At 36.2% G+C, this 26124-nt stretch overlaps 7 protein-coding genes across 11 annotated transcripts in view; 5 read left to right on the top strand and 2 right to left on the bottom strand.

Annotated features, from left to right (window-relative positions):
* LOC131026591 (probable disease resistance RPP8-like protein 4) overlaps positions 1-25343 on the top strand; it is a 44966-nt gene extending 19623 nt beyond the window's left edge. Inside the window, exons 6-7 of one of the 2 annotated variants that reach the window (XM_057956492.1) lie at positions 18513-18698; positions 18788-18957. The gene's annotated coding sequence lies outside the window, so the exon portion shown is untranslated. Of the gene's footprint in view, positions 1-18512; positions 18699-18787; positions 18958-25328 lie in introns of those variants that run through there. The other variant, XM_057956493.1, reaches the window with a different exon arrangement.
* Positions 146-26124, top strand: part of LOC131026599 (putative late blight resistance protein homolog R1A-10) — a 73208-nt gene continuing 47229 nt past the window's right edge. Inside the window, exons 1-5 of one of the 4 annotated variants that reach the window (XR_009102350.1) lie at positions 146-255; positions 339-372; positions 406-3031; positions 3117-3282; positions 18964-19230. Coding sequence is in view for 1 of the 4 variants with exons in the window: in XM_057956509.1 (XP_057812492.1) it covers positions 410-3001 (2592 nt within the window). In the remaining 3 variants the exon portion in view is untranslated. The other 3 variants (XR_009102349.1, XR_009102351.1, XM_057956509.1) reach the window with 3 other exon arrangements.
* LOC131026588 (putative late blight resistance protein homolog R1A-10) lies at positions 7128-11388 on the bottom strand. The gene is made up of 2 exons (XM_057956485.1): positions 10647-11388; positions 7128-9517 (listed from the first exon to the last, which is right to left on the bottom strand). Exons 1-2 carry the CDS (start codon positions 11058-11060, stop codon positions 7310-7312), a joined length of 2622 nt encoding a protein of 873 aa, XP_057812468.1. The 5' UTR covers positions 11061-11388; the 3' UTR covers positions 7128-7309.
* Positions 13000-14488, bottom strand: LOC131024753 (uncharacterized). Its single transcript, XM_057954291.1, has 2 exons — positions 13663-14488; positions 13000-13565 (listed from the first exon to the last, which is right to left on the bottom strand). The coding sequence occupies exons 1-2, from the start codon at positions 14486-14488 to the stop codon at positions 13000-13002; spliced, it is 1392 nt and encodes a 463-aa protein (XP_057810274.1).
* On the top strand, positions 15806-16906 carry LOC131024752 (disease resistance protein RGA5-like). The gene has a single exon (XM_057954290.1). The coding sequence runs from the start codon at positions 15806-15808 to the stop codon at positions 16904-16906; it is 1101 nt and encodes a 366-aa protein (XP_057810273.1).
* On the top strand, positions 17012-18397 carry LOC131024751 (late blight resistance protein R1-A-like). Its single transcript, XM_057954289.1, has one exon. It carries the CDS (start codon positions 17012-17014, stop codon positions 18395-18397), a length of 1386 nt encoding a protein of 461 aa, XP_057810272.1.
* Positions 22567-25170, top strand: LOC131024750 (late blight resistance protein R1-A-like). Its single transcript, XM_057954287.1, has 2 exons — positions 22567-24077; positions 24432-25170. Exons 1-2 carry the CDS (start codon positions 22567-22569, stop codon positions 25168-25170), a joined length of 2250 nt encoding a protein of 749 aa, XP_057810270.1.

Here is a 26124-nt window from a genome sequence, read left to right as displayed (position 1 = left end):
TCATTAAAAAAAAAAAAAGAATCCTGAGAATTAAAAAAAAAAAATTGCTTAAGAAAAGTTAAAAATTAAAAATCATGAAAAATTGCACTGCTTTCCGATCGTAGTAGGGGGGTCCATCTTATCTTAATTACATTATTATACACGTACAGCTTTTCAAATCATTTACTGAAGTTCTTGAATGTGGTATTGAATGTTTCTGAATTTGTATCAAAACCAGCTGCTGCCATCGTTGACTTGCGCCAACTCCTCCAAGAGGTAAGCAGAGAGCTGAGATCTATCATTTGTTTCATCTCTATTTGCTTATTATAATTCCTTCTTCTTCTCCAATTCTTTGTTAGGCGACTGAATTGCAGTTGACTTTAAGCTTCATTTTGGAGGAAAATAGCTGAGCTGAGCTGATAATTTGGGTATGGCGGCTTTTGGTGCGGCGGCTTCTCTCAAGAATACGATTCTGCGTATTCTTCAATCGTCTCGCATTTCTCTCGTTTCCCACTCTCCACAAATCTTGCAACCTGTCTACGACGAGATGGATCGATTGCAGAAAGTTCTGCTAAAATTGGACGAGACCAGCTGCAGCAAGATCAGGACGGAGGTGAATGCTGCGGATGAACTCATCAAAGAGGCAGTTTGGGAATTCGAAGATTTACTCGAATCCCATATCTTACCTCAGATTCTTCCACAGCTCGAAAGCGAGAGAAACAACTTGTCATTCTCTGTAGATCTGCAGAGTCTGCAACACCATGTTGATTGCTTCGTCGAGATGGTGAAGATGATGGAGCTGGAGTACACTAAAGAAATGAAGAATATGGCTGAAGAAGAAGGCGAGCCTATTTCCTCAAGAATCGATTTTGGTGGAATCAAGTCAAAGATGGTTGGAAAATCTTATGCATTTCAAGAAGCCAGAGATAATCTTCTTGAAGGTAAAGATTATTCTATTATTGGGATGGCGGGAGTTGGAAAGACAACTCTTGCTAAACGTATATTTGAAGATCCATCAATTCGGAGCCATTTTGAGTTTCGAGCATGGGTCAAAGTGGGCAGAAAATGCAAACCCAATGAATTATTACGCTGCGTTCTAGCTCAAGTGGATCCCAACGCTTACCGAATGCTTGCCCAAGGAGATGATGATGATGAGGAATTAGTTGGACTATTGAAAGAAAAATTGCAGGATAAGAAATGCCTCATCGTGTTGGATGATGTTTGGGAGGAACAAGCAGTAGATCGCTTGATAAATTGCTTGCGAGAAAAGAATACTCTTGGAGGGATTCAGTTCTTACTTACAAGTAGACAACATATAACATACAACCAGCATGGGGGCATGAGATTGAGCTTGTTGAATGAAGAAGATAGTAAGAAACTACTTGGTGAGAAGGTGTTTAGTGAAGACGGTTTCCCTCCTCAACTTGAGAAACTGGGAGAGAAGATTGCCAAGAAATGTGAAGGTCTTCCTCTTATGATAGTCACGGTTGCAGAGCTCCTATCAAAAGCCGACAAGACCCCAGAATACTGGACTGAGGTAGCCTACAAACAACACAACTCACTTTTTGAGAAAGCATATAATCAAATATCAGAGGTACTTTTCCCAAGCTATGACTACTTACCCCAACATTTAAAAATGTTCTTCCTCTATATGGGAGCTTTCCCTCCTTATGCTGATCAGAGACCATTCGATATTAATTATCTTTTGAGTGTTGAGGAATTTCTTGAACTGAATGATGAAAGAACTTTAGAAGGTTTATGGGAAAAGCTTTCTAAGTGGTATCATCTTATTTTCGACACAGAAAATTTGTGGTATTTGAACAGAAAGTATCGCGTGCATTCTTGTTGGCAGCACTTATGTAAGGTAGAATCTAGTAGGATCAAGTTTCTACATGTCTTACGAGGTTGTGATGATGTTATAATAGACCAGCGCCGCTTGTGTGTCCATTCGAACAGCTTATTCTGCTTCAAACAAGTGTATGATTTGATAAAAAGTGATTGTGCATCCACAACCCGTTCTATCCTTTGTTATGGTACTTATCACCCATATCCAATCCCAATACATGCCATGGGTTTGAAGTTGCTCAGGGTAATATATGCTCTTGGAGTTCGATTTTACCATATCCCAATTGAAATTTTGAAACTTGTTTGTCTGCGGTTCCTTTCCCTAAATTGCAACGGGGAGCTCCCACCTTCCATATCCAACCTTTTTAATCTTCAATTCTTGATTACCAATCCACATATTTACATTAAAAAGCGTGGAGTTCAGTCTTATATGCCTGTGCAAATTTGGAACATGCAACAACTAGAGGGGATACAGATTTGGGGAAGCGACCTACCAACCCCTAATACTGATGATGCTACCTTGAACAAACTCATCAAGCTTGCTGGTGTGAGTGCAAACAGTTGTACAAGGGAAGTTCTCAAAAGAATTCCTAATTTAAAGGAATTAGGAATTCAAGTGGAGTTGAAGCCTTATGATGATGATGATGATGAAAGAAACCCAATGAGTTGCTTGGATTATATCTCCCAACTCCAGAACTTGGTCGAACTTTTCTATTGGGTTAATAATCCTGTGATAAAGTATGAATGTAATACGATTCCTCTTTCAATGTTTCCATCAAGTCTCAAGGTGTTACGTTTGCATGGGTTAGGGGGGTATCCTTGGAATTACCTGAATGACATTGGTTCGTTGCTGCCAAATCTCGAGATTCTCATATTATACAGCTACGCATTTCGAGGCTCGGAGTGGGACATAACATCAGGGAGTTTTTTGAAACTTACTGAACTTCAAATTTTGGACACCGATTTGGTGCGATGGAGACCTCAACGTGGAAGCTTCCCGATGCTTCGTAGACTAGGCATGCTGCATTGCTACAAATTACAACAGCTCGATTGGCCATATGATCACTCTTGGATAGAGCTCATTTGTTTAGCCGAGTGCAATCCTTTAGCTGTTGCTTGTGCCAATGAATTAAAAGACAAGTTTTCCTTTCACCTTCTCGTCGAATCTTCTTTTTGAGGTCAAGTGAGTCTGCGACTTGCCTAACAGGTTAGTGTTACTACTTTGCAATATTACGTCTTAATGTTTTTGTTATAGTCACAGTGTTTGAGATTGTCCATCTATCGATTTTCAGGTAAATGAAAGAGCCCATCGAAGGATTAGTGTTTGTAACCAAAATTGTTCGAAAGTTGGATTAGTGTGAAAACATGTTTTACAACTAAGTGAAGGGTACGTCGTCGTTTTGCAGTTGAGGCTAGCTCATGTTGCTTCTGTATCGAGAGTTGCTTCCCCTGCCGCAGGTGAGTCTCTAGCTGCTCTCTGCATTGGATTTTTTAATTTAAGCATTTCTGCTTCACAAAATATTTGAATCAATACTATAAAATATTTATTAATTACATTGCCTTTCCAAACTCATATGCAATGTTAATCGATAGCGTGTTGGTGCTCGTAAAATGAGGTTCATCTCTTCCACTCTGCAGAAGCCATTGTGTTGATGTTGCTAACTGATATATGTAAAGTGCTGATTTGGATCGAGTTGGAGAAATCAAAATTTGATGTGTTCCCTCAAAGTTGAGAGTTTGCATTATTTTTATCAAGCAGTTTGATCGATTTTGAATTATTTAGATTATCACAAGGATTTGCATAGGTCTACCTAATATCTTTGCAATATCACATTTTAATGTTCCTATTATAGTCACAGTGTTTGAGATTGTCCATCTATCGATTTTCAGGCAATTGAGAGAGCCGATCAAAGGGGTCAGACATCGCGTTATCCCATAATTTCGATTGTTGTATTGCCACATTGTCGTATGAATTCAAGGATTGTGAAACCTGAGTGCTGAATTGTGTTTGCAATCAAAATTGTTGTAAGTTGGATTTGTGTGAAAACATTTGTCCGTTGAAGGATTGTAATATTTGTGAGTTTTGCATAGTTTATTAATTAATTCTTGGCTTCATATTTTAAATTCATGAAATCTCTCTTGAGTATTTGGATGAGCTTTTTCCAGTAGTCTTATTGTCATCTTATTTTTGAGAACCCATGTTGTTGCTGTCTTCTTTTTGTTATTTTTATTTCTTTGAGGTTTATTTTACATTTTCTTTGAAATTTAAAAGTTGTTTGCTCATGACTACAGAAAGGCCATGATTTGGTGAGAGTTTGTATGAACAAAATTATTGTGCTAATTAAGTTTGTGAGGTTAAAAATGTAGTTGATTTAGCTATGAAGTGAATCTGATTAAGAGCTCTCGTTGTCAAAGAAGAAAAGAAAAGAATTGATTAATTATCATTCATAAAATTTCGGGTTATTAGCCTGTAAATACACGAACTTTTTATATTTTCTGAAATTTAACATGACTTTTATTTTTAGACCATAAATACATGAACTTGACATTTTTTCTGATTTTTGACATTGACAAGAAAAAATTCTAATTTACTATTAACGTGAAGGCCGGCATACCATGTCATTCACTCTCTAATTAAAATAATGAATTAAATTACTCTATTCAAGTGCATATTTCGTAGTCTACGTCATGTATTCCGGCCTCCACCTCAACACTAAATAGAGTTTTTTCATGTCGATGTCAAAAATCAGAAAAAATGCTAAGTTCGTGTATTTGTGGGCTAAAAATAAAAGTCATGTTAAATTTCAGAAAATATAAAAAGTTCGTGTATTTACATGCTAATAACCCTAAAATTTCTAAAGCATTTTTATCGGCTAACCTATTACGGTATTACCTATCAATTGGGCTTCTTCATATAATAAACGGCCCAATAGAAAAAATTAAGGCCCAACTCCATCATTTATCTTTTGAATTATGCCTCACTATTAAAAGGCATCAAATTCTACTCAATTTCTTTAGAAGACATTCCAAACCCATGGCACTTTAGATATTCCACCATAGAGAACTATTATTAATCTTCTTTAAACAAAAAATAAAAATAACAACTTGACACGTATGTTATATGAAAAGTGATATTTTAACATGGTGTGCAATTTTCTAACTAAGAGAACGAGTTGAAATAGTGAAAAAAAATGGGAAAATATATGTATTTCATCATCTATATCTATATATATATAAAAGTGGAACCAATATGCCTATACTATTTTCCCGCCCAAAGTGTAGCATTAATTTTAACCTTAATTAATTAATTTGCACAATTCAATATTAATTTCAACATTTATTTACATAATTAATGCTGATTTTTATTTATACTAGCAAGTTCTATTTCTGATCTATTAAATTACGACTATAATTTGTTCTCATTTTCAATATAAATGCTCAATTGAACAATTCAATATTAATTTCAACATTTATTTACATAATTAATGCTGATTTTTATTTATACTAGCAAGTTCTATTTCTGATCTATTAAATTACGACTATAATTTGTTCTCATTTTCAATATAAATGCTCAATTGAATTAGCATTTATATTTATCTTAAAATATTGGATTTCATGAGAATCAATACTACAAAAGTATAATGATATTTTTTTGGTAAAAAATAATCTCTCATATAATACACTAATAACATTAGGTTCTTAAACCACATTAATTTATTCTAAACTTAATAATTATCGTCAAAATATATAAAAAATTGCTTTTGTGTAAAATGATTATATGGATAGGAAGTTAGTTGAAAATATGTTCACTGAGATATAAATAAAATTAAAAAAATATTTAATTATTTATATAGGTTAAAAGATTAAAAAAAATAAAAAATCAATTTCACCCTAAAATTGAAAACGATGACATGGAAAAAAATAGTTAAGATAGAGTATTTTTTTTTAGGTAGTATGCATTTTCTTCATGAAATTAGATGATAATTGTTAAATTGTTTAGATTTTGAAACAAAATAATCAGCAACACTAATTTTTCGTTTATAAAAATAGGCAAACAATTAAACAGAACACAAAAACTTAGGTGCTATTGGGTGCACTGTAGAATTGGGTTACACCCGCACTCAGACTTTAACCTGCATTTTGATTCAAATCATGTAAATGACACTATTCAGTTATACAAATGTCACTGCCTATAATTGACATTATTCAGTTATACAAATTACACTATAACATTTTGAAACATTATAGTGTCATTTACAATTTTATGATGTCAATGACAGAAGGTGTCATTTACAATATTATAATGTCAATTATACGTGGTGTCGTTTGTATAACCGAATAGAGTCAATTACAGACAGTGTCATTTGTATAACTGAATAGTGTCATTTACAAGGTTCGAATCAGGAAGCGGGTTTGTATTTGAGCGCGGGTCAGAGTTTGAACGCGAGTGCAACCGTCTAATCAGAAAGCTACAATATATATAAAAGCAGATCATGTGTTCATTGAAAAATTGTAAATACATTATTTTTAATGGCTATGATAAAATCAACAACAAAATATGTTTAATTTTATGGATTTCAATAATAAATTATTGTTTGCATAATTATTATTAAATTTTAAAATATGTGTATAAAATAAATGATGTGTACATAATAGTGAAGCTTAATAAATATGATCGCAACTCATCGTTTAGTTAATTTCACTTTAAACTTTTTTTAGACAATTTCACTTCAAACTATTGATATAGTATATGATTGGTGATTTCATGTCACTTACAAAGATATATTCCTAAATTTATACCACTTCAAAAAATAATATTAACTCATCACAATCACATTATTTTTATATAATATATAATTTAATACTAATATAAAATAAAAAGTATAATAATTTTTTTAAAGAAAAAAAATAAAAATTATAATATCTAAAAAAATATAATACCCGTGCATCGCACGGGCAAAATACTAATTTTCTATCAAAGAGAATGCATCCTAAGACTTTTTTTTTTTTTTTTGAGGGAAGTGTGTGTGATTCGTAAGAAGATTAGGGGTGTGTATGTGGTCTTTGGTTAATTTTTTTGCTAAAATTAATCAAATAAAATTTATATTTAGTTTAAACTGCGTACGATCATCCAAGCTAAATCTTCACAAAAAATCATGTCTTTCGTCAGCTTCTCGCATCCACAACTCTTTACTCGCAAGTCATGCAACTCTTGCACAAAAAATACCAACAAACTTGGGCAATATCAATTGAAACTCACGGTAAACAACTCGAATCTAGACAACTAAATCACACACATCAGATACTTAAACATTTTTCATCTAATAAAGCACAAGACCAACCATACATCCATATTGAAGAACTTGATCTCTCACTGTCATTGCCAATGAAACCTAAAGAATATTGAAACTCTTGTTTTGCGCATTGAAACACTTCACATGCATTGAATCAAATTGCTGATACCAAAAAATAAAACTTGCCTCGATCACTTGGTATCACACGCAGGACCTACGATGAGATTGAATGGCACCTCAAATTTGCCTTTTTGTTTTCCCTTCTTTGCTTCTTCGATTTTCTTGGCGGACTGAACTGCAGAAAAGCGAACGCGATCTATTTCCAATTTCTCAAGATGTGTTCCCAAACACTCTGGAATTTCTTTGAGGTTTTCACAGTTTTTAACCACAAGAATCCTGAGCTTAGGAAAGGAGTCAGTTGAGGCCTCCCAAAGAACTAGATTTGTGTTTAAAATCAGCAAGAGTTGGAGATTAGGAAAGCTGTCAAGACCAAGATTCCACGGGAGTCCAACGAATGCGTTGTCTTTCAACTTTAGGGCCTCGAGGCTTCTGATCGTTGCCAACGTGGACATGTGCTGCCAACCCAGGAATGTATTAGTTAATGTCAGCCTCTTGAGAGATGGCGGGAAACGATTCTGTGGGGGAAGGCTGTGCAGCTTATCTTCAGATGTCTGTTCATAAGTTACACTATTCACCATCTTCAACTTTTCCAGATGATGCAGATTTTCTAGGAACTTATTTTCAAAAACAATGGCCACTTTACCAGAAATCCCCAAGGCCTTGAGGTTTTTAGCCCTCTTGGAGACGGCCTCCGTGCAACATTCGGGTGCCAATCTATTCAACGTATGAAGGTTCTGCCCTGCATCACCTTTCCATTTATTGTCGAGGACAATGGCTGCTCTTGTCTTGAGATACCTCAACCGCACCATTCTCCACATATTTGCTTTCATTGTAATGGAACGAGACTTGGTCTCGACTACAAGAGATTGTAGGTTCCATAGCTGGGCGATTGGTTCTGGAAGAATTTTCAGAGATTCAATATATAGGGTGAGGTACCTAAGATGAATCAGTTTGGTTATCTTTGCTGGAAATTGGTTGAATATGATGCACTTGGACTCCAGAATCCTAAGCTTTCTGAAGCCATCTGGTATAACTGTTATGTATTGTGGCTCCAACTCAACAGGCCGCTCGTAGAAACACAAAAATGAACGAACGTGTGGACCACACGGGCTTTCCTGCAGGAACTTTGAGAGATTGGAGCGGAAACAAAGACGATGAGAGTCTTTTACCTCAGAAACTGGAGGTTCAAGTGCGCCTGTCTTGGATGTTTTAATCTCGTGACATAAATTCTCGTCCTTGGATATCTTTATGCAGAACGCACGTATCATATCATGAACGTGGCACGTTTTAACTTTGCCCATGTGATTAGTTTTCTCGACCTTTAACAAGTTCCTGCAAATGAGATCATTCATATTATCTTCAGCGCTTTCCTCCAAGCTTTTCCCGTTTCTCGGAAGTACATACCCTTCTGAAATCCACAGCCCGCACAACATCTTAGCTGGAATCTCATAATCTTCTGGAAATACACCCAAGAAAACAAAACATTCTCTCAAGTCATCTGGCAACCTTTGGTAACTCAACTCTACAGCTTCTGTTATGCGCTGCGTTTTGTCATCTTGTAGGGCACCACTCACACTTGTAGACACCGTCTCCCATTCACTCGCAGCCGTGGATCGAGATTTCGTGAGTTGGTCGAAGAGGATACCTCCGATCACAACTATAGTCAGTGGCACTCCATCACACTTCTTGGCTATAACGTAACCAACGGTGCTCAGTTCTGGCGGGCAGTCTTCCAAACCAAACACCTCGTATTGGAGGAGCTCCCAACTTTCATCATCATCTAGGAACTTCAGATTGTGGGGAGCTTTGTAGACTCTGGATTTCTCTCCCACGTCTGTTTCTCGGGTGGTGATGAGGACTTTAGCCTCCCCATTGTCTACTGGAAGCACCTCCTTGATCTTGTCCCACGCAACGACACTCCACACGTCGTCTAAGACTAACAAGAATTTCTCTTTCTCCAAACACGCGCGAACTGTTTGAGCCAAGTCGTTGAAATTGAGGCTGGACGTGTCTTGGCTGGGGAAGAATCTTTTTAGGATTTCGAGGAACACATCCCTGCTGTTGAACACTTGAGAGATGTTAACCCAGATACGAATGGGGAAATGATAACCAATTTCATCGCTCTGATAAATCTTCCATGCCAGTGTTGTCTTCCCCTGTCCAGGTATGCCCACAATCGAGATCACGTCGAGCTTATCTGTTTTTTCCTTAAGGTAGCCACTTATGGTTGCTTCTTCCTTGTCAAATCCTACTACTCTGTTTTGCCTGATTGGTGTATCCTGTGTGAATGTTATGTTACAGAAAGTAAGAATGGGCGCCAACACCAATTTAAACAAGGGATGATAAGTTGTATGAAATCAAGCTAAATATCCTCGCTCTGTCGCTCATAAGATTTTGTGCATGCATATATAGAAAATAATTAATAACTTTCCTAAGCAAAATTTGTAAATATTTTAAATTTTCTTGATGTGTAGTTATTGAGTATAAGTAGATCGATGGTGCACAATCACAATGATGTAGTAATAGAAAGGGTTCATGGTACAACATTTATTTTCAAAAAACAAAGATTAAATATAGCCACCAAACTAAAAATGATGTAGTAATAGAAACAGTTCGTTGGGACCTCCCGAAAAGAAATACGACTCAATTTTGTTTACATTTGAAAGGAGTCTTACGTCACCAAAAAAAACTTTACTTACATTTTATTAAAATTTATGCAGTGTATAATGTGTCAATTTTGTTTGTGGACAAAGAGAGTCATTCTCAACTTCTCATCATTGCTCCATATTAATTTCGGAATTAAAATGATAATCTATATCTATACCTATTATAAAAGAGCCTTATTTTACAAAATTTGATTTGCCTATTATATCCCTCATATATATACTTAATGTAAGGTCAATTGTGTAATTTAATTATACATATAATATATCTATCAATATATTATGGTTTATCCTTTATATTTTAATAATTATTTAAGTAGTAGTATCCATTAGGACTCTTCATCATATAAGTTACTATTTTTTATTATATAATTTTACTAATTTAGAATTAATAAATACAAAGAATTACAATTTTAATTTTGCTAGAATCTTTGGAATTAAAATTAATTATGTAAAGATGAAACCTATAAAATAAATATGAAGACAAAATTAGGTGATGTTTATTTAAATAAAATTAATTTCTTTATTTTATTTTATGAGTTCAATAACATTATACTTTTAAAATATTAATCAATAATTGATTCAGAAATTACATCAAAATGATAAATATTGCTATAAAATGAAATAAAATACAAATTTACACTCATAAAAATTTATTCATTAAAATAATTCTTTTTTACGCGCGAACGCACGTAATCTCTGCTAGTAAAAAGAAAATGGAAATAGGATGAGAATGAGTATGTACCCCTTTTGACACAGTCAATGAATCTTGGACGCCTGCAGATTTGAAATCGAATGTAGCAAACTTGTCAAGCAACGGTTTGACTTTGTCTTCTCTAATAGATCTCACCTCCTTGGCGAGGCTGACATTTTTCAAACCCACAGAGCGGTGGAAGGATTTCTTGGCTATGGCGTTGGTGAAGCATTTGTCTATGGTGTCCTCGACCGCGTACACCGCATCCCTCATCTGCCTCTCCAGTATCCTCAACGGATCTTCCTTCTTCTTCTTCTCCGCCATCTGCTTGAGGAAACCTTTGAGTAAAGCCAGGTCGCTCTTCAGCTGCTCCAACTCATTCTCCGCTCCGAAGATCAGATCGGCGTACCCTATCACCACCTCCTTCACTTGCTCCAGCAAGAATGCCACTGCAGCCTCCCCCATCTCAATTCTCAAAGGGAGAGAGAGAGTGTGTGAGTGTGTGTGAGAGAGAGAGACTGGTTATTGTAGTTGAATTTCAAACTATGGTCTTATTGTGGGGCTGAGCATTCGGGCAATTTGGGTTGAAAACGAACCGTAGTGGAAAAATTCGAACCCAAGCCGCCCCTAAATTTTTAAACCGAACCAAACCGTTTCAGTTGCTCAAACCGAACAGTAAATTTTTAGTTCGGTTTGATTCGATTTGGCATAAACCTTTTCAAATTTTTTTTTAAAGAGAGAGAGAGAGTATTCGGGAGAGAGTGTGTGTGTGAGAGAGGTACTGTGGTTATTGTAGTTGAAAGTTCAAACTATGGTCTAGTAGGGAATATAGTAGGAATGAGCAACGAAGATAACTCACTTTCCACAAAAAAGTCCAATAATTGAGGAGAGAGAAAAAAAACATTTGCGCAAACTTGCACTGATATTGATATCGAGGTCAATGGTTTCACACTGTACGGATAAATTTCTTTGGCATTTTCTTGGGCGGAGGATGTTCGGCACTGGTATCTTTGCACAGAGTCTCGTGGGCGGTACATTACAGACTATCCATTCACAGCACGTTGATGCTCGATTTGAAGAGCAGCAGCAGCTTCAAGAGGAGCGTGAACATAAACTCCGATTGGAGGAATCACTTCGAGTAACTAATGAGATGTTTCAGCAGTTCATGAGGTCCCAGCAGACAGCAGTCGAGGAATAGTGGCCCAGGAGGTTCAGACTTACCAGGCAACAATCCTTAGCCTTGATGTAGTTTATTTAGTACCTTTTTGATACGTTATTATGATATTTAGCTTTGATGTAGTTTATTTCGTAACTTTTGATACATTATTATGATATTTACATATGGACATATTGTTGGACATTGAACAATGTTGAATGAAATTTAAAATTTAAAATTATGTTTAGATTATGAAAAGATGTTATTGTGGTTGGATTTATTGATAAACAGATTGTCGTCACTAGGTACGTCAAAAATAAAAATTAAATATTAATAAAAAATAAAAAATTACCGAGGGATTACTGAGGGAAATCTCCCTCGATATTTTAATAAAAAGTGTCCAAAAATTACCGAGGAAAATGTTCCTCGGTGAATTTAGAAAAATTACCGAGTGATTACCGAGGGAAAATTTCCCTCGGTAAAATTAATACTCAGCCGATACTTGACCCGACGTAAAAGTTAGCGAGGGATAATTCCCTCGGTAAAAAATTAATTTTTTGTTGTGATTTTACATAAGAAATTTTCCTATAGAAATTTTATACCCTGACATTTTTATGAGTTCGTGCAAAAGTTGTTCCCATTGGTTGTGATTAAATAAAAAGTAATGTTAATTGTCGATAAGGCACTCTCTTTTATTTTCACCTTTGTATGGTGTAGAATTGTGAATTGCTTATTTAATTATATATTAGATACCTATTGTAATTCTTAAAAAAATACTACTCCCTCCGTCCCATTAAAGTTGGCAACATTTCCTTTTTAGTCTGTCCCACTATTGTTGGCTAGTTTCTAGAAAAGGAAAGTTTATTCTTAATTAAAGTAGATAATTAACATACTAATTAAATCCTAATGACTTAACCTATTAAAAACCTTTCTCCTTTCATTTTTTCTAACCCTAGCCGCCTCAAGCTTTCTCTCTCTCTTCTCTCGACTCATCAGTTCCACTAGGGTTCTTTCCCGGTGAATCGCCGTTCTAATCCTAGCCACCGTTGAATCTCCGTTGTCTTGCGATGAATCGCCGTTGTCTTGCGGTGAATCGCCGTTGATACAAAATGTACTGTTTTTCACACTAAAACACACATATGTTTTTAACAAAAACCACCTGCTAGGCCTATATTCCTTTACAAAATGTAGCCACTATTTTTCACACTAAAACACACATCTATTTTTAACAAAAACCACCTGCTAGGCCTATATACCTAACTGTAAGAGTTGGTTTAGTAGCCCTTCTTGTGGAAAGGGATATCCCAACTTCGCCACAACCTCTTGCACCAAACCGCCTGGTGCATTTTCGTTCAAGTAATTTATGCATTCTTCCACCAAGCCAATAGGCACTTCCAAATCTCTTGGCAGTTGGTTTGCTCTCATTAGTGCATCTTTCCCCATGTGTGGGATCTTGTATGCATTATGACCTCTTTGTTTCATTATCTCCATCATACACGACTGTAAACTAAGAAACACTTTGTTTGGTGTATGAGGAGATAGTTGTGCAAAAGATGCCTCAACTGCCTTCACAAGATCATCACAATTGTAACACGCAGATTCAGTTTGAATGCTCTGAATAGCTCTAAACCATCCCAAGTCGTTCACATTTGTGTCTGGACTGTTTGGTAGTTGTTGAACTATTCTTATATCGAACCCATGAGCAGTGGCTGCAGCCCTAAAATCGGGGTCTGAGTCTTGAATATGTGTTTTGGCATTATCTTGCTGAATATAGATCACTTTACTTGCAAATGCAGGCCACTTTGCAAATATAGCTGGTAAGAGTTGCAGCACAATTTAAAAAAAAAGCAACAACAATTTAAATTTCATTTCAAAATAAAATAGAGTACATAGCACTTCCACATTGCATACATAACTTGGGTCCTTTGCATACCATATTTACGAAGCACCCTTTCATGACCTCCTTGGTCACGGACTGAATGGGCTTAGTTTCCATAGTACCCGCTGGTCTGTTTTTGCTGTTTCTCTTGGCAGGAACTTGTTCTGTTAATGGGAAGATTCCAATCTTCCCATCGAATAAACATTCCCCCGAATCTGAAAAAATTGGCCTACAAATGGCACACACAAACATTACCTTCTTTATGAACGCCTTACTCTTGCATGTGCGGTGAGGATCTCCCTCTGCCGGTGTTAGGTAAAATCTGTGTGCTGCCTTTGTGATGTAGAACCACTTTTCATCTATGTGAATGGTGTTGTCCATAGCCTTAAACTTCAAAGCCAACATAATGCGATCAAATTCCAATGCTTCTAGTGAAAAATGCAGTCGCAACAATTTGTTTGGGGCCGTGAGATCGGGTTTTATAGCACTAGAATGCGCTCTGATCAGCCCCTTGTTTACCCACCTCCAAACAGTGCTTTTGCTTTGATTAATTCCCACTGCAAATCGTCTAATTGTTGATCTTTTGTGTAGCTCTAGGCTTTGAATAAGCTCTATGTCGACGCTTATTCTTTTTCTTCGTGCAGCCCCTGGTTTTGCATTTGTTAAATATATTTCCTCACCATTTTCCCTTTGTTTCTTCGCAGCCGCCCAAAGACGAGCAACAGTATGCTGGGAAGAGTTGAAGACGGATGCTGCCTCCTTCATGGAGCCGTATCTAGGCTTGCCATTCTTCAAGTTAGAGAGAAGAAACTGCACTATCTTATTCCTATCACTGTTAGAGAGATCTTTTTTCACCATAGTTGGTGTTTTTTTTGGTTTTTTGGAATTGCAGTAGATTTGTAAAAATGAATCATGTGTTAGGTGTTTTATAGAGATTTTTGGAGGCAAACTGAAAAGGTACAGCAGGTTGTGAAATGAAAATATTTGTGGGGCCAAAAATTTGGAACTGCCGCCTCTTTTATCTAAATTTGTGCATTCTTTAATTTTGTTTATTGAAAATTCCCCTACTGCTTAATTATTGAATCAGCAGCCGCCCATTTCTCAATTCAAGTGTTGATGTTTAATCCCCATTAAAAATATTGACTTTCATAGATTGAATGTGTAGACTGAAAAGGTACAGTAGACGGAGATTAATTAAATTCATTGAGTAAATAAAATAAAATTGTAAATATTGATTTTAATTTAATGAATAAAATAAATTAAATTTATAAAAAGTGAAAAAGTTGGTTGTTAAGTTGGTTGAGATTAATAAATTCATTAAGTTTCACAAACTACATCAAATTGTAGGGACCACACTTAATCTCCACTAACTATCCATTTCTTAATCTCCGTGCCGAAAAGAAACTTGCCATCTTTAATGGGACGGAGGGAGTATCATCTTTACAATCCAACATTTAAAAAAAAGTAATGTTATTGTAATTAAAAAAAAATATTACAAACGACAATGATGGAATTGATATTTTTTATTGTAATTTTATTTTATTTTTTTTAAATTATTGTATTTTTTTTAATTCATATACGGTTAATTTTTTTATTTTAATTAAAATTTTATTGTTAAAATTAAATACATACACACATGGAATTGATAAGCTTGGGCTGGGACCCAATATAATTATATATAGGATATTTTATTGGCGTGCGTTTTCTTTTACGAAAACTAGTGGAAGCCATGTGTTTTCACACTTCTTTCATAATTTTCAAGTGCTTGATTGCTCATTCTTCATAATTACAATCTTCGGTTGCTTTGTTTCTTGCTACAATTCTTCCACACAATTGCATTCAAAATCATCAATAGATCGATTTTACCATTACATTATACACATCTTTTCAAATCATTTACTAAAATTCTTGAATGTGGTTTTGAATGTTTCTGAAATTGTATCAAAACCAGCTGCCGCCGCCTTCGAGAGGTAAGCAGAGAGCTGAGATCTATCATTTGTTTCGTCTGCGTTTGCTTATTATAATTCCTTCTTCTTCTTCTTCGTTTCTTTCTTAGGCGACTGAATTTTATTCTGGGCTAATTGCAGTTTAGTTCAAGCTTCATTTTGGAGGAAATTTGCAGAGCTAAGCAATTTCATTTCAACAATATATCGTATCTCAGCTGATAATTTGGGTATGGCGGCTTTTGGTGCGGCGGCTTCTCTCAAGAATACGATTCTGCGTATTCTACAATCGTCTCGCATTTCTCTCGTTTCCCACTCTCCACAAATCTTACAGCCTGTCTACTACGAGATGGATCGCTTGCAGAAAGTTCTACTCGAATTGGACGAGACCAGCTGCAGCAAGATCAGGACGGAGGTGAATGCTTTGGATGAAGTCATAAAAGAGGCAGTTTGGGAATTCGAAGATTTACTCGAATCCCATATCTTACATCAGATTCTTCCACAGCTCGAAAGCGAGAGAGACAACTTGTCATTCTCTGTAGATGTGCAGAGTCTGCAACACCATGTTGATTGCTTCGTCGAGATGGTGAAGATGATGGAGGAGGAGTACTTCATTGAAATGGGGAATATGGCTGAAGAAGAAGGCGAGCCTATTTCCTCAAGAATCGATTTTGGTGGAATCAACTCAAAGATGGTTGGATTATCTGATGAATTTCAAAACGTCAGAGATGGTCTTCTTGAAGGTAAAGATGATTCTATTATTGGGATGGCGGGAGTTGGAAAGACAACTCTTGCTAAACATATTTTTGAAGATCCATCAATTCGGAGCCATTTTGACTTTCGAGCATGGGTCAAAGTGGGCAGAAAATGCGAATTCAATGGACTATTACGTTGCGTTCTAGCTCAAGTGGATCCCAACGCTTACCGAATGCTTGCCCAAGGAGATGATGATGATGAGGAATTAGTTGGACTATTGAAAGAAAAATTGCAGGATAAGAAATGCCTCATCGTGTTGGATGATGTTTGGGAGGAACAAGCAGCAAATCGCTTGATAAATTGCTTGCGAGAAAAGAATACTCTTGGAGGGATTCAGTTCTTACTTACAAGTAGACAACGTAAAACATTCAAGCAGCATGGGGGCATAAGATTGAACTTGTTGAATAAAGAAGACAGTAAGAAACTACTTGGTGAGAAGGTGTTTAGTGAAGACGGTTTCCCTCGCCAACTTGAGGAACTAGTAGAGAAGATTGCAGAGAAATGTGAAGGCCTTCCTCTTATGATAGTCACGGTTGCAGAGCTCCTATCAAAAGCCGACAATACCCCAGAATACTGAACCGAGGTAGCCTACAAACAACACAACTCACTTTTCAAGGATGCATATAATCAAATATCAGAGGTACTTTTCCCAAGTTATGACTACTTACCCCAACATTTAAAAATGTTCTTCCTCTATATGGGAGCTTTCCCTCCTTATGCTGATCAGATTCCATTCCATATTAATAATCTTTTGGGTATTGAGGGATTTCTTGAACCGAACGATGAAAAAAGTTTTGAAGGTTTCTGGGAAAAGCTTTCTCATGGGTATTATCTTGTTCTCGACACAGAAAATTCTTGGTATTTGGGTAGACGGTATCGCGTGCATTCTTGTTGGCAGCACTTATGTAAGGTAGAAGCTAGTAGGATCAAGTTTCTACATGTCTTACGAGGTTGTGATGATGTAATAAAAGACCAGCGTCGCTTGTGTGCCCATTACAATAGTTTATTTGGCTTCAAACAAGTGTATGATTCGATAAAAAGTGATTGTGCATCCACTGTCCGTTCTCTCCTTTGTGTTGGTCCTTATCACCCATATCCAATCCCAATAGTTGCCATGGGTTTCAAGTTGCTCAGGGTACTATATGCTCTTGGAGTTCGATTTTACCATATCCCAATTGAAATTTTGAAACTTGTTTGTCTGCGGTACCTTTCCCTAAAATGCAACGGGGAGCTCCCTCCTTCCATATCCAACCTTTTTCACCTTCAATTCTTGATTATCCATCCACATATGTACATTAAAAAGCTTGGAGTTCAGTCTTATATGCCTGTGCAAATTTGGGACATGCAAGAACTAGAGCATCTTGAGATAATTGGAAGGGACCTGCCAACCCCTAATACTGATGATGCTACCTTGAACAAACTCATCTCACTTCTTGGTGTGAGTGCAAACAGTTGTACAAGGGAAGTTCTCAAAAGAATTCCTAATTTAAAGGAACTACGAATTGATGTGGAGTTGAAGCCTTATGATGATGATGGCGATGAAAGAAACCCATTGAGTTGCTTAGGTTATATCTCCCAACTCCAGAATTTGGTCGAACTTGGATATTGGGTTAAGAATCCCGAGATAAAGTATGAGTGTAATACGATTCCTCTTTCAATGTTTCCATCAAGTCTCAAGGTGTTAGGTTTGTCTGGGTTAGGGGGGTATCCTTGGAATTATATGAATGACATTGGTTTGTTGTTGCCAAATCTCGAGATTCTCATGTTATGCGAGTATGCATTTCGAGGCCCAGAGTGGGACATAACACCGGGGAGTTTTTTGAAACTTATCGAACTTCAAATTGACGACACCGATTTGGTGCGATGGAGACCTCAACGTGGAAGCTTCCCGAAGCTTCGTAGACTAAGCATGTGGCACTGCTACAAATTACAACAGCTCGATTGGCCGTATGATCACTCTTGGATAGAGATCATTCATTTACGCGATTGCAATCCTTTAGCCGTCGCTTGTGCCAATGAATTAAAAGACAAGTTTTCCTTTGACCTTTTTGTCGAATCTTCTTTTTGAGGTCAAGTGAGTCTGCAACTTGCCTAACAGGTTAGTCTTACTACTTTGCAATATCACGTCTTAATGTTTCTGTTATAGCCACAGTTTTTGAGATTGTCCATCTATCGATTTTCAGGCAAATGAAAGAGCTGATCGGAGGATTTTGTCGATGATTGTGAAAACTTGAGTGCTGAATTGTGTTTGTAATTAACCAGAACTGTTTGAAAGTTGGATTAGTGTGAAAACATTAGTCCCTTTCTGAAGGATTAGTGAAGGGTAGCTTATGTTGCTTCTGAATGGAGAGTTGCTTCCCTTGCCGCAGGTGAGTCTCTAGCTGCTCTCTGTTTGGATTTTTTCATTTAAGAATTACTGCTTCATGTCTACTAAAATCGACTCATCTGCTTCCTGTAGATTATTATATTATGTATAATGCATAACCTATAAATGAATCGAGTAACTGAAAGTATTGGGCTCGTTAGCTTGCAAACACGTTCGTGTATAGCATTGTGAGCATCATATATTTGGTGACGAGCTCGGTTGCAAGGGCACATCATATATCGCTACTCGTTGCCTTCTTCGCGTTGTAGGTATGAATCGCCTTACTGGCGAGGAATTGCAGCTTGAAGGATCCAAGAAAGAAGCAAACGAATCGAGCTGAGTCAATGAGGTTCCTCTCTTCCACTCTGCAGATGCCATTGTGTAGATGTTGCTATTTGCTAACTCATAGTATAAATTTATACTCCATCAGTTAATTTTAGATGGAGTCATAGAAATCAAGATTTGATGTTAATTTTATTGGACATAAATATTGTTTCTTTAACTAGTGGTAATAATATGTGTTGTATTTTAAGTCACAGGTTGTTCCCTCAAAGTTGATAGTTTGCATTATTTTTATCGAGCAGTTTGATCGATTTTCAATTGATTATCACAAGGATTTGCATAGGTCTGCCTAATATCTTTGCCTCAAGATTCAAATCAAAACTCATAATACTAACAGAAAAAGTGTATTGTACCCAAAATATTTACATATTATATCCCTTTTACATATTTAATTAATTTTAAGGGTAATTGTGTGAATATTATATATTTAGAAGAATATATTAATTTATTAAATATTAAAATACTATAAAAATATTTATTAATTAAATTGCATTTCTAAAAAATCTATTTGATGTATATATATCTAGAACTCTTTTTAAAATCCTAAAAATGATAAATATACTATAGAATTTAACTACTTAACTAATTAAATATATGAAAATAACAATAACTCGGCACATATCACATATACACTAAGTCGTATATAAATATTACTCTCGTCATCCCATTACAAATATCCTATTTTTCATAATTGTATGTCCCATTACAAATGTCTAATTGTTTTTTTAACAAATAATTAAAAGACTAATTAACTAATAGTGATAGTTGAGATTCTTAGGTTCCAATGTGAAAACGATGTCGTGGACGGAGGGAGTATGACACAATTTCTATAAATTAATAACTTTGGGACCTAAGAATTACATCAAAAAATTAATAATTTCTTAATGTATTAAATTGATATTAATAATTTACTAATTTATCGATAAATTAATAACTTTTTAATATAGAGTATTTTCTTAATTTTAGAAATTCAAAATTTTAACTAAGTTATAATGTGTAAAAACAAATTGGAGGAGAAACTCTCTAGGATTTTTTTGGGGATTTTGGTATTTTTGAGTTGTTGTTGTTGTTTTTTTTTTTTTTTTTTTTGGAGATATATTTTTGAGTTGTTGATTAAAAAAATAACGGCCGAGGTGCTAAAATTAATAGATTAGGCCCAAAACTTAGGTCTAATCAATTATGTGATGGGCTTTGATAAGTTGGGCCATAGTAAATTAGAAAGAGAAGTAGTAATTTTTTATGGGCTTTGATAAGTTGGGCCATATATTTTTTTTAGACGACTTGGGCCATATTTTATGGCGTCGTAGTAAGGGACTCAATCTTCTCTTATCGATACGCTCCAAAAAATATTAATCTTCTCTTATCAATACGTTAAATAATTATGTAATGAAGGTTTAATACTTTCCTCAAAAAAAAAAAAAAAAAAGGTTTAATACAAAAAAATATTCCTTTATACAAAATTGAATAAAGTAGACGTTAAATTTGTATGCAACCAACACTATTTACTATTGCAATTTTAATAACTGATAGAGGAGGAGAGAGATGAGATCAGCTAAAGAAAAGAACAGAGATGAACAGGGAAGCAACATCTAGAGATCAGTTTTGAACAAAAATCTCAATATTTGTTTCAGCATGAAAAATGCAGCAGTCAGCAAGCGTGTAAAGTAGCAGAACAATAACTTGTTAATTTATATATAAAAAATCAATCTTAATTTACTGCCAATTTACAGTTGAAACGAATTTCACAAACATTATTAATTTAACCAATGATTAAATGGATGTGATATTTGCCAGTTTTCAGTTCATCATCTTGATGTGAAAATTTTCAATATTCAGTTCAAATTGATAGAACATATGATCTTATTTATTTATACACCATCTCACGTATGTATATCGCCAGACTTCATATCCTAACAGTATTTTCACTCAATCAAGAATCACATTAACGCAAAAATACATAGAAAATGGGCAGAAGAAATAATTTATGTATAGATCAAGAGCCAAGTGTACTTAGTTAAGAACTCACATAAAAGAAAACTCACCCGTCGTCTTCAAGGTAAAATGTTCGATTGCATCGAAAATGGATGTCGTGATGTTCTTCACTCTAAATCGATTCTTCTGGAAAAAGAAAATTAATAAAAATCGAGCATGAAAGCTTTGTGGAGAAGAAGAAGAAAAGAATGAAGCAAGAGAAAGATTGATTTTGAATATTCATAACAAATCCCGTGCAGAATATGAAATCCCATTTTTCGGTGGAGAGAGAAATTTTCCAAGAGAGAATAGAGGAGATTTAGATGGAGAAGGAAAGAAGAAGAAGAAGAAGAAGACTTGCGGCTTCAACCAGCCGAGCCGATCTGTGGGAGTGTTAACAAAAGAAAAGATAGTTAATTTAAATCAAAACGCTGTAGTTTTGCTTTGGGGACACGAAGTGGGACAGAAAATTGGGACAGAGGATCCGAACTGGAAATCAATAGCCATGCAAAACAAAGCACGACTTGTATTTTATGGCGTCCAAAAAATATTAATTGGAGTGGGGAACTGAATTTGGTAGTTGAAAACATTAAAAGCCAAGTTGATTTCGAAGCAAATTTTGGGATAAGATTCATTTTATTAATTAGCAGCGGCACTGCTCCTTGTTTGGCAAAATCTCCATTAGAAGATTTCCATTTCCTTTCTCTTCCATCTTATTCCGGCGATCTCGTCACCACCGAAAAACCATCTGCCGCCGCCGCCGACTTGCGACAACTCCTCCACGAGAGGTACATCAAAGAGCTGAGATCTATCATTTGTTTTTCATCTTCATTTGCTTATTATAATTCCTTCTTCATCTCCGTTTCTTTCTTAGGCAATTTCTACCACCGGATTTTGTTCTGGGCTGATTGCAGTTGATTTTAAGCTTCATTTTGGAGGAAAATTGCAGAGCTAAGCAATTTCATTTCAACAATTCTATTCCGTAGTAAGTTCTTATGACTGAAATTATTTCGTTAATTCCGTTGTTCAAATTATTCCGTAGTAGATTTGTTGTTATATCTTGAATTTCCCGCTTTTCGGTCAAAATGTCTTGAAGTTCATATGTAGTTTAGGCCCAATTTTGGTGATTTATCTCAGTACTATATATGGTCTTGAGATCTGTGATCTGAATCTCTATCCGCATAATAAAATCTGTTCTCCTCTCCGTCCGTGCATGTAGCCAAATTGGAAAACCACGTAAATATGTGTCTTCTTTATGTTTTCTGTTTAATTGTGCTCTATAATCCTATTCTGTCATAACAAACCGATGCAAATTCCGTCGTTAATTATTCAAAATGTAAATCGTCGTTAGTCCGTTGTAATTTTATGACGGAATTGGTTGTGTCGCAATATTTTTTTTTGTAGTGGCTTATGGTGCAGCGACTTCTCTCAAGAATACGATTCAGCATATTCTACAATCGTCTCGCATTTCTTTAGTTTCGCCCTCTCCACAAACCGAAATCGCAACTGATCATTTTGGAATGGCCTTATATGGTGTAGCGACTCATTTCAAGAATACGATGCACCGTTTTCGATCTTTTCGTCTTCGACCTTTACGTCTTGGATCTTTTCGTCATCGATATATCTCTGTACTTGATGATTTCGCTGTGCGGACAGAAACTTTTCTGGAGAATACGTTTCTGCGTATTGTACAATTATCTCCACATCAAATCTTACAGCCAGTCCTCGACGAGATGGATCGCTTGCAGGAAGTTCTGCTACGATTGGACGAGACCAGCTGCAGCAAGATCAGGGCGAACGTGAATGCTGCGGATGAACTCATAAAAGAGGCAGTTTGGGAATTCGAAGACTTACTCGAGTCCCATGTCTTCCCTCAGATTCTTCCACAACTCGAAAGCGAGAGAGACAACTTGTCATTCTCTGTAGTTATGCTGGGTCTGAAACACCATGTTGATTGCTTCGTCAAGATGGTGAAGATGATGGAGGAAGAGTACATCATTGAGGTAAAGAATATGGCTGAAGAAGAAGGTGAGCCTATTTCCTCAAGAATCTATTTCGGTGGAATCCAGTTAAAGATGGTTGGATTATCTGATTATATTGAAAACGCAAGAGATTATCTTCTTCAAGAAAATAACAAGAACCCCTATTGGATTAGTGGGATGGCGGGCATTGGAAAGACAACTATCGCAAAGCATATTTTTGAAGATCCATCGATTCGTTGCCATTTTGAGTTTCGAGCATGGGTTGCAGTGGGCAGAAAATGTGAATCCAATGAACTATTACGATGCGTTCTAGCTCAAGTGGATCCCAACGCTTACCAAATGCTTACCCAAGGAGATGATCACGAGAAGAAATTAGTTGGACTCTTGAAACAAAGATTGAAGGGTAAGAAATGTCTCGTCGTGTTGGATGATGTTTGGGAGAAACAAGTAACAAAATGCTTGAGAAAGAAAGATATTGTTGGAAGGATTCGATTATTACTTACAAGTAGACTACAAATAGTATGCACAGCGAAGGATGGGTTCCAAAGAGTGCGCTTGTTGAATACAGAAGAAAGTAATGAATTACTTGGTGAGAAGGTGTTTGGGGAAGAGGGTTTCCCTCTTCAACTTGAGAAACTGGGAGAGGAGATTGCGTGGAAATGTGAAGGTCTTCCTCTTATGATCGTCACGGTTGCAAAGCTTCTATCGAAAGCCGACAAGACCCCAGTATACTGGACTGAGGTAGCATACAAACAACACAACTCACTTTTCGAGGATGCATATAATCAAATATCAGAGGTACTTTTCCCAAGCTATGACTATTTACCTCAACAGTTAAAAATGTGTTTCCTCTATATCGGAGCTTTCCGTCCATATACTAATATCAGTCCAAAGCTTATCAATCCTATATTGAGTGTTGAGGGGTTTCTTATACTGAATGGAGAAAAAAGTTTTGAAGGTGACTTGGAACAGCTTACTAAGTGGTATCATCTTGTTCTCGACAAAAGTAATTCATGGTACATGGGTAGACAGTTTCGCGTGCATTCTTGTTGGCAGCACTTGTGTAAGGTAGAAGCTAGTAGGATCAAGTTTCTGCATATCTTACAAAGTTGTGATGATGTTATAAAAGACCAGCGTCGGCTGTGTGCCCATCGCAACACTTTATTCTGCTTCAAACAAGTGTATGATTTGATAAAAAGTGATTGTGCATCCACAGCCCGTTCTCTCCTTTGTTATGGTCCTTATCACCCATATCCGATCCCCATACATGCCATGGGTCTCAAGTTGCTCAGGGTACTATATGCTCTTGGAGTTCGATTTTACCATATACCAATTGAAATTTTCAAACTAATTTGTCTGCGGTAACTTGCACTAACTTGCCATGGGGACTTCCCTACTTCCATATCCAACCTCTTTCACCTTCAATTCTTGATTATTGGTAGACATATGATCATTATAAAGCGTGGAGTTCAGTCATATATGCCTGTGCAAATTTGGGACATGCAAGAACTAGAGCATCTTGAGATACTGGGAAGAGACCTACCAGCCCCTGATACTGACGATGCTACCTTGAAGAAACTCACCTCACTTGTTGGTGTGAGTGCAAATAGTTGTACAAGGGAAGTTCTCAAAAGAATTCCTAAGTTAAAGCATTTAGAAATTCATGTGGAGTTGAAGCCTTATGATGATGATGATGAAAGAAACCCATTGAGTTGCTTGGGTTATATCTCCCAACTCCAGAATCTGGTGGAACTTCAATATTGGGTTAGGAATCCCGAGATAAAGTATGAGTGTAATACGATTCCTCTTTCAATGTTTCCGTCAAGTCTCAAGGTGTTATTGTTGGTTGGGTTAGGGGGGTATCCTTGGAATTACATGAATGACATTGGTTCGCTGCTGCCAAATCTCGAGATTCTCAAATTAGAATGCTATGCATTTCGAGGCCAAGAGTGGAAAATAACATCGGGGAGTTTTTTGAAACTTATTGAACTTCAAATTGACGACACTGATTTGGTGCGATGGAGACCTCAACGTGGAAGCTTCCTGAAGCTTCGCAGACTAAGCATGTGGCATTGCTACAAATTACAACAGCTCGATTGGCCGTATGATTGCTCTTGGATAGAGGTCATTGATTTACTCGACTGCAATCCTTTAGCTGTACGGCTTGTGCCAATCAATTAAAAAACAAGTTTTCATTTGAACTTTTCATCAAATCTACTTTTTGAGCTCAATTGACTCTGCAACTTGCCTGGTTAGTCTTTCTACTTTGCAATATCACATTTTTTAATGGTTTCTTATTATAGTTATAGTGTTTGAGATGTCCATCTATCAATTTTCAGGCAAATGAGAGAGCCGGTCGAAGGGGTCAATGCCGCGTTATCCCACAATTTCGATTGTTTGTATTACATCGTTGTCGTATGAATTTAAGGATTGTGATTTATGTTGGATTCTGTTGATGATTATGTTGGATTGTGAAAACTTTAGTCCCTTCAGGAGGTTCGAAAAGTCTTTAAGAGGCCGCGATGTTGAACAATGGATGAGCCTTCGCCGCTTACCTAAAGATCTTCAAAGATTCTATATTCTTTATCTTTCTGATGATGATCATTGTTGATTATTTCATTTCTCTGTTTCTTTTTTCCCCTTCCTGATTCACCTAACACCGTTGTTTTCTTCGAACAACTGGAAAAATTGCCGAAAAATTGTGACTCAGGCAAGATATGCTGATGGAGAACTTGTCGGAAGAAAGTAAACTCTCAACACATTAACTACATGCCTATTGAAGATTTCGTAGTAGTAATGAACATCTTATCTTTAACACCTCCGGATTTTTCAACTTTCATGTCAATATACTAATTAATTTGTGGCTTCATATTTCAAATTTAAGATATGAACATTAATTTGCTGAGATGAAGTCCCTGTGTGTATTTGGATGAGCTTTTTTCCAATAGTCTTATTATCACTTTCATTTTTGAGAACCTTTGTTGTTGTTGTTGTTGTTGTCTTCTTTTTGTTATTTTTATTTTCTTGAGGTTTTGGCAAATAAAATCACGAGCTATTTCGAATTTGCAATTTTAACGTGACTTTTGAAGTGTAGCAAATTAAATCACCACCTTTTCAATTTTTGCAATTTCGTCC

The sequence above is a fragment of the Salvia miltiorrhiza genome, chromosome 5 (assembly GCF_028751815.1).
Source record: "Salvia miltiorrhiza cultivar Shanhuang (shh) chromosome 5, IMPLAD_Smil_shh, whole genome shotgun sequence".
NCBI lineage: Eukaryota > Viridiplantae > Streptophyta > Magnoliopsida > Lamiales > Lamiaceae > Salvia > Salvia miltiorrhiza.
Note: the sequence above shows the minus strand (reverse complement) of the source record. Positions and strands in the feature narration are given on the sequence as shown.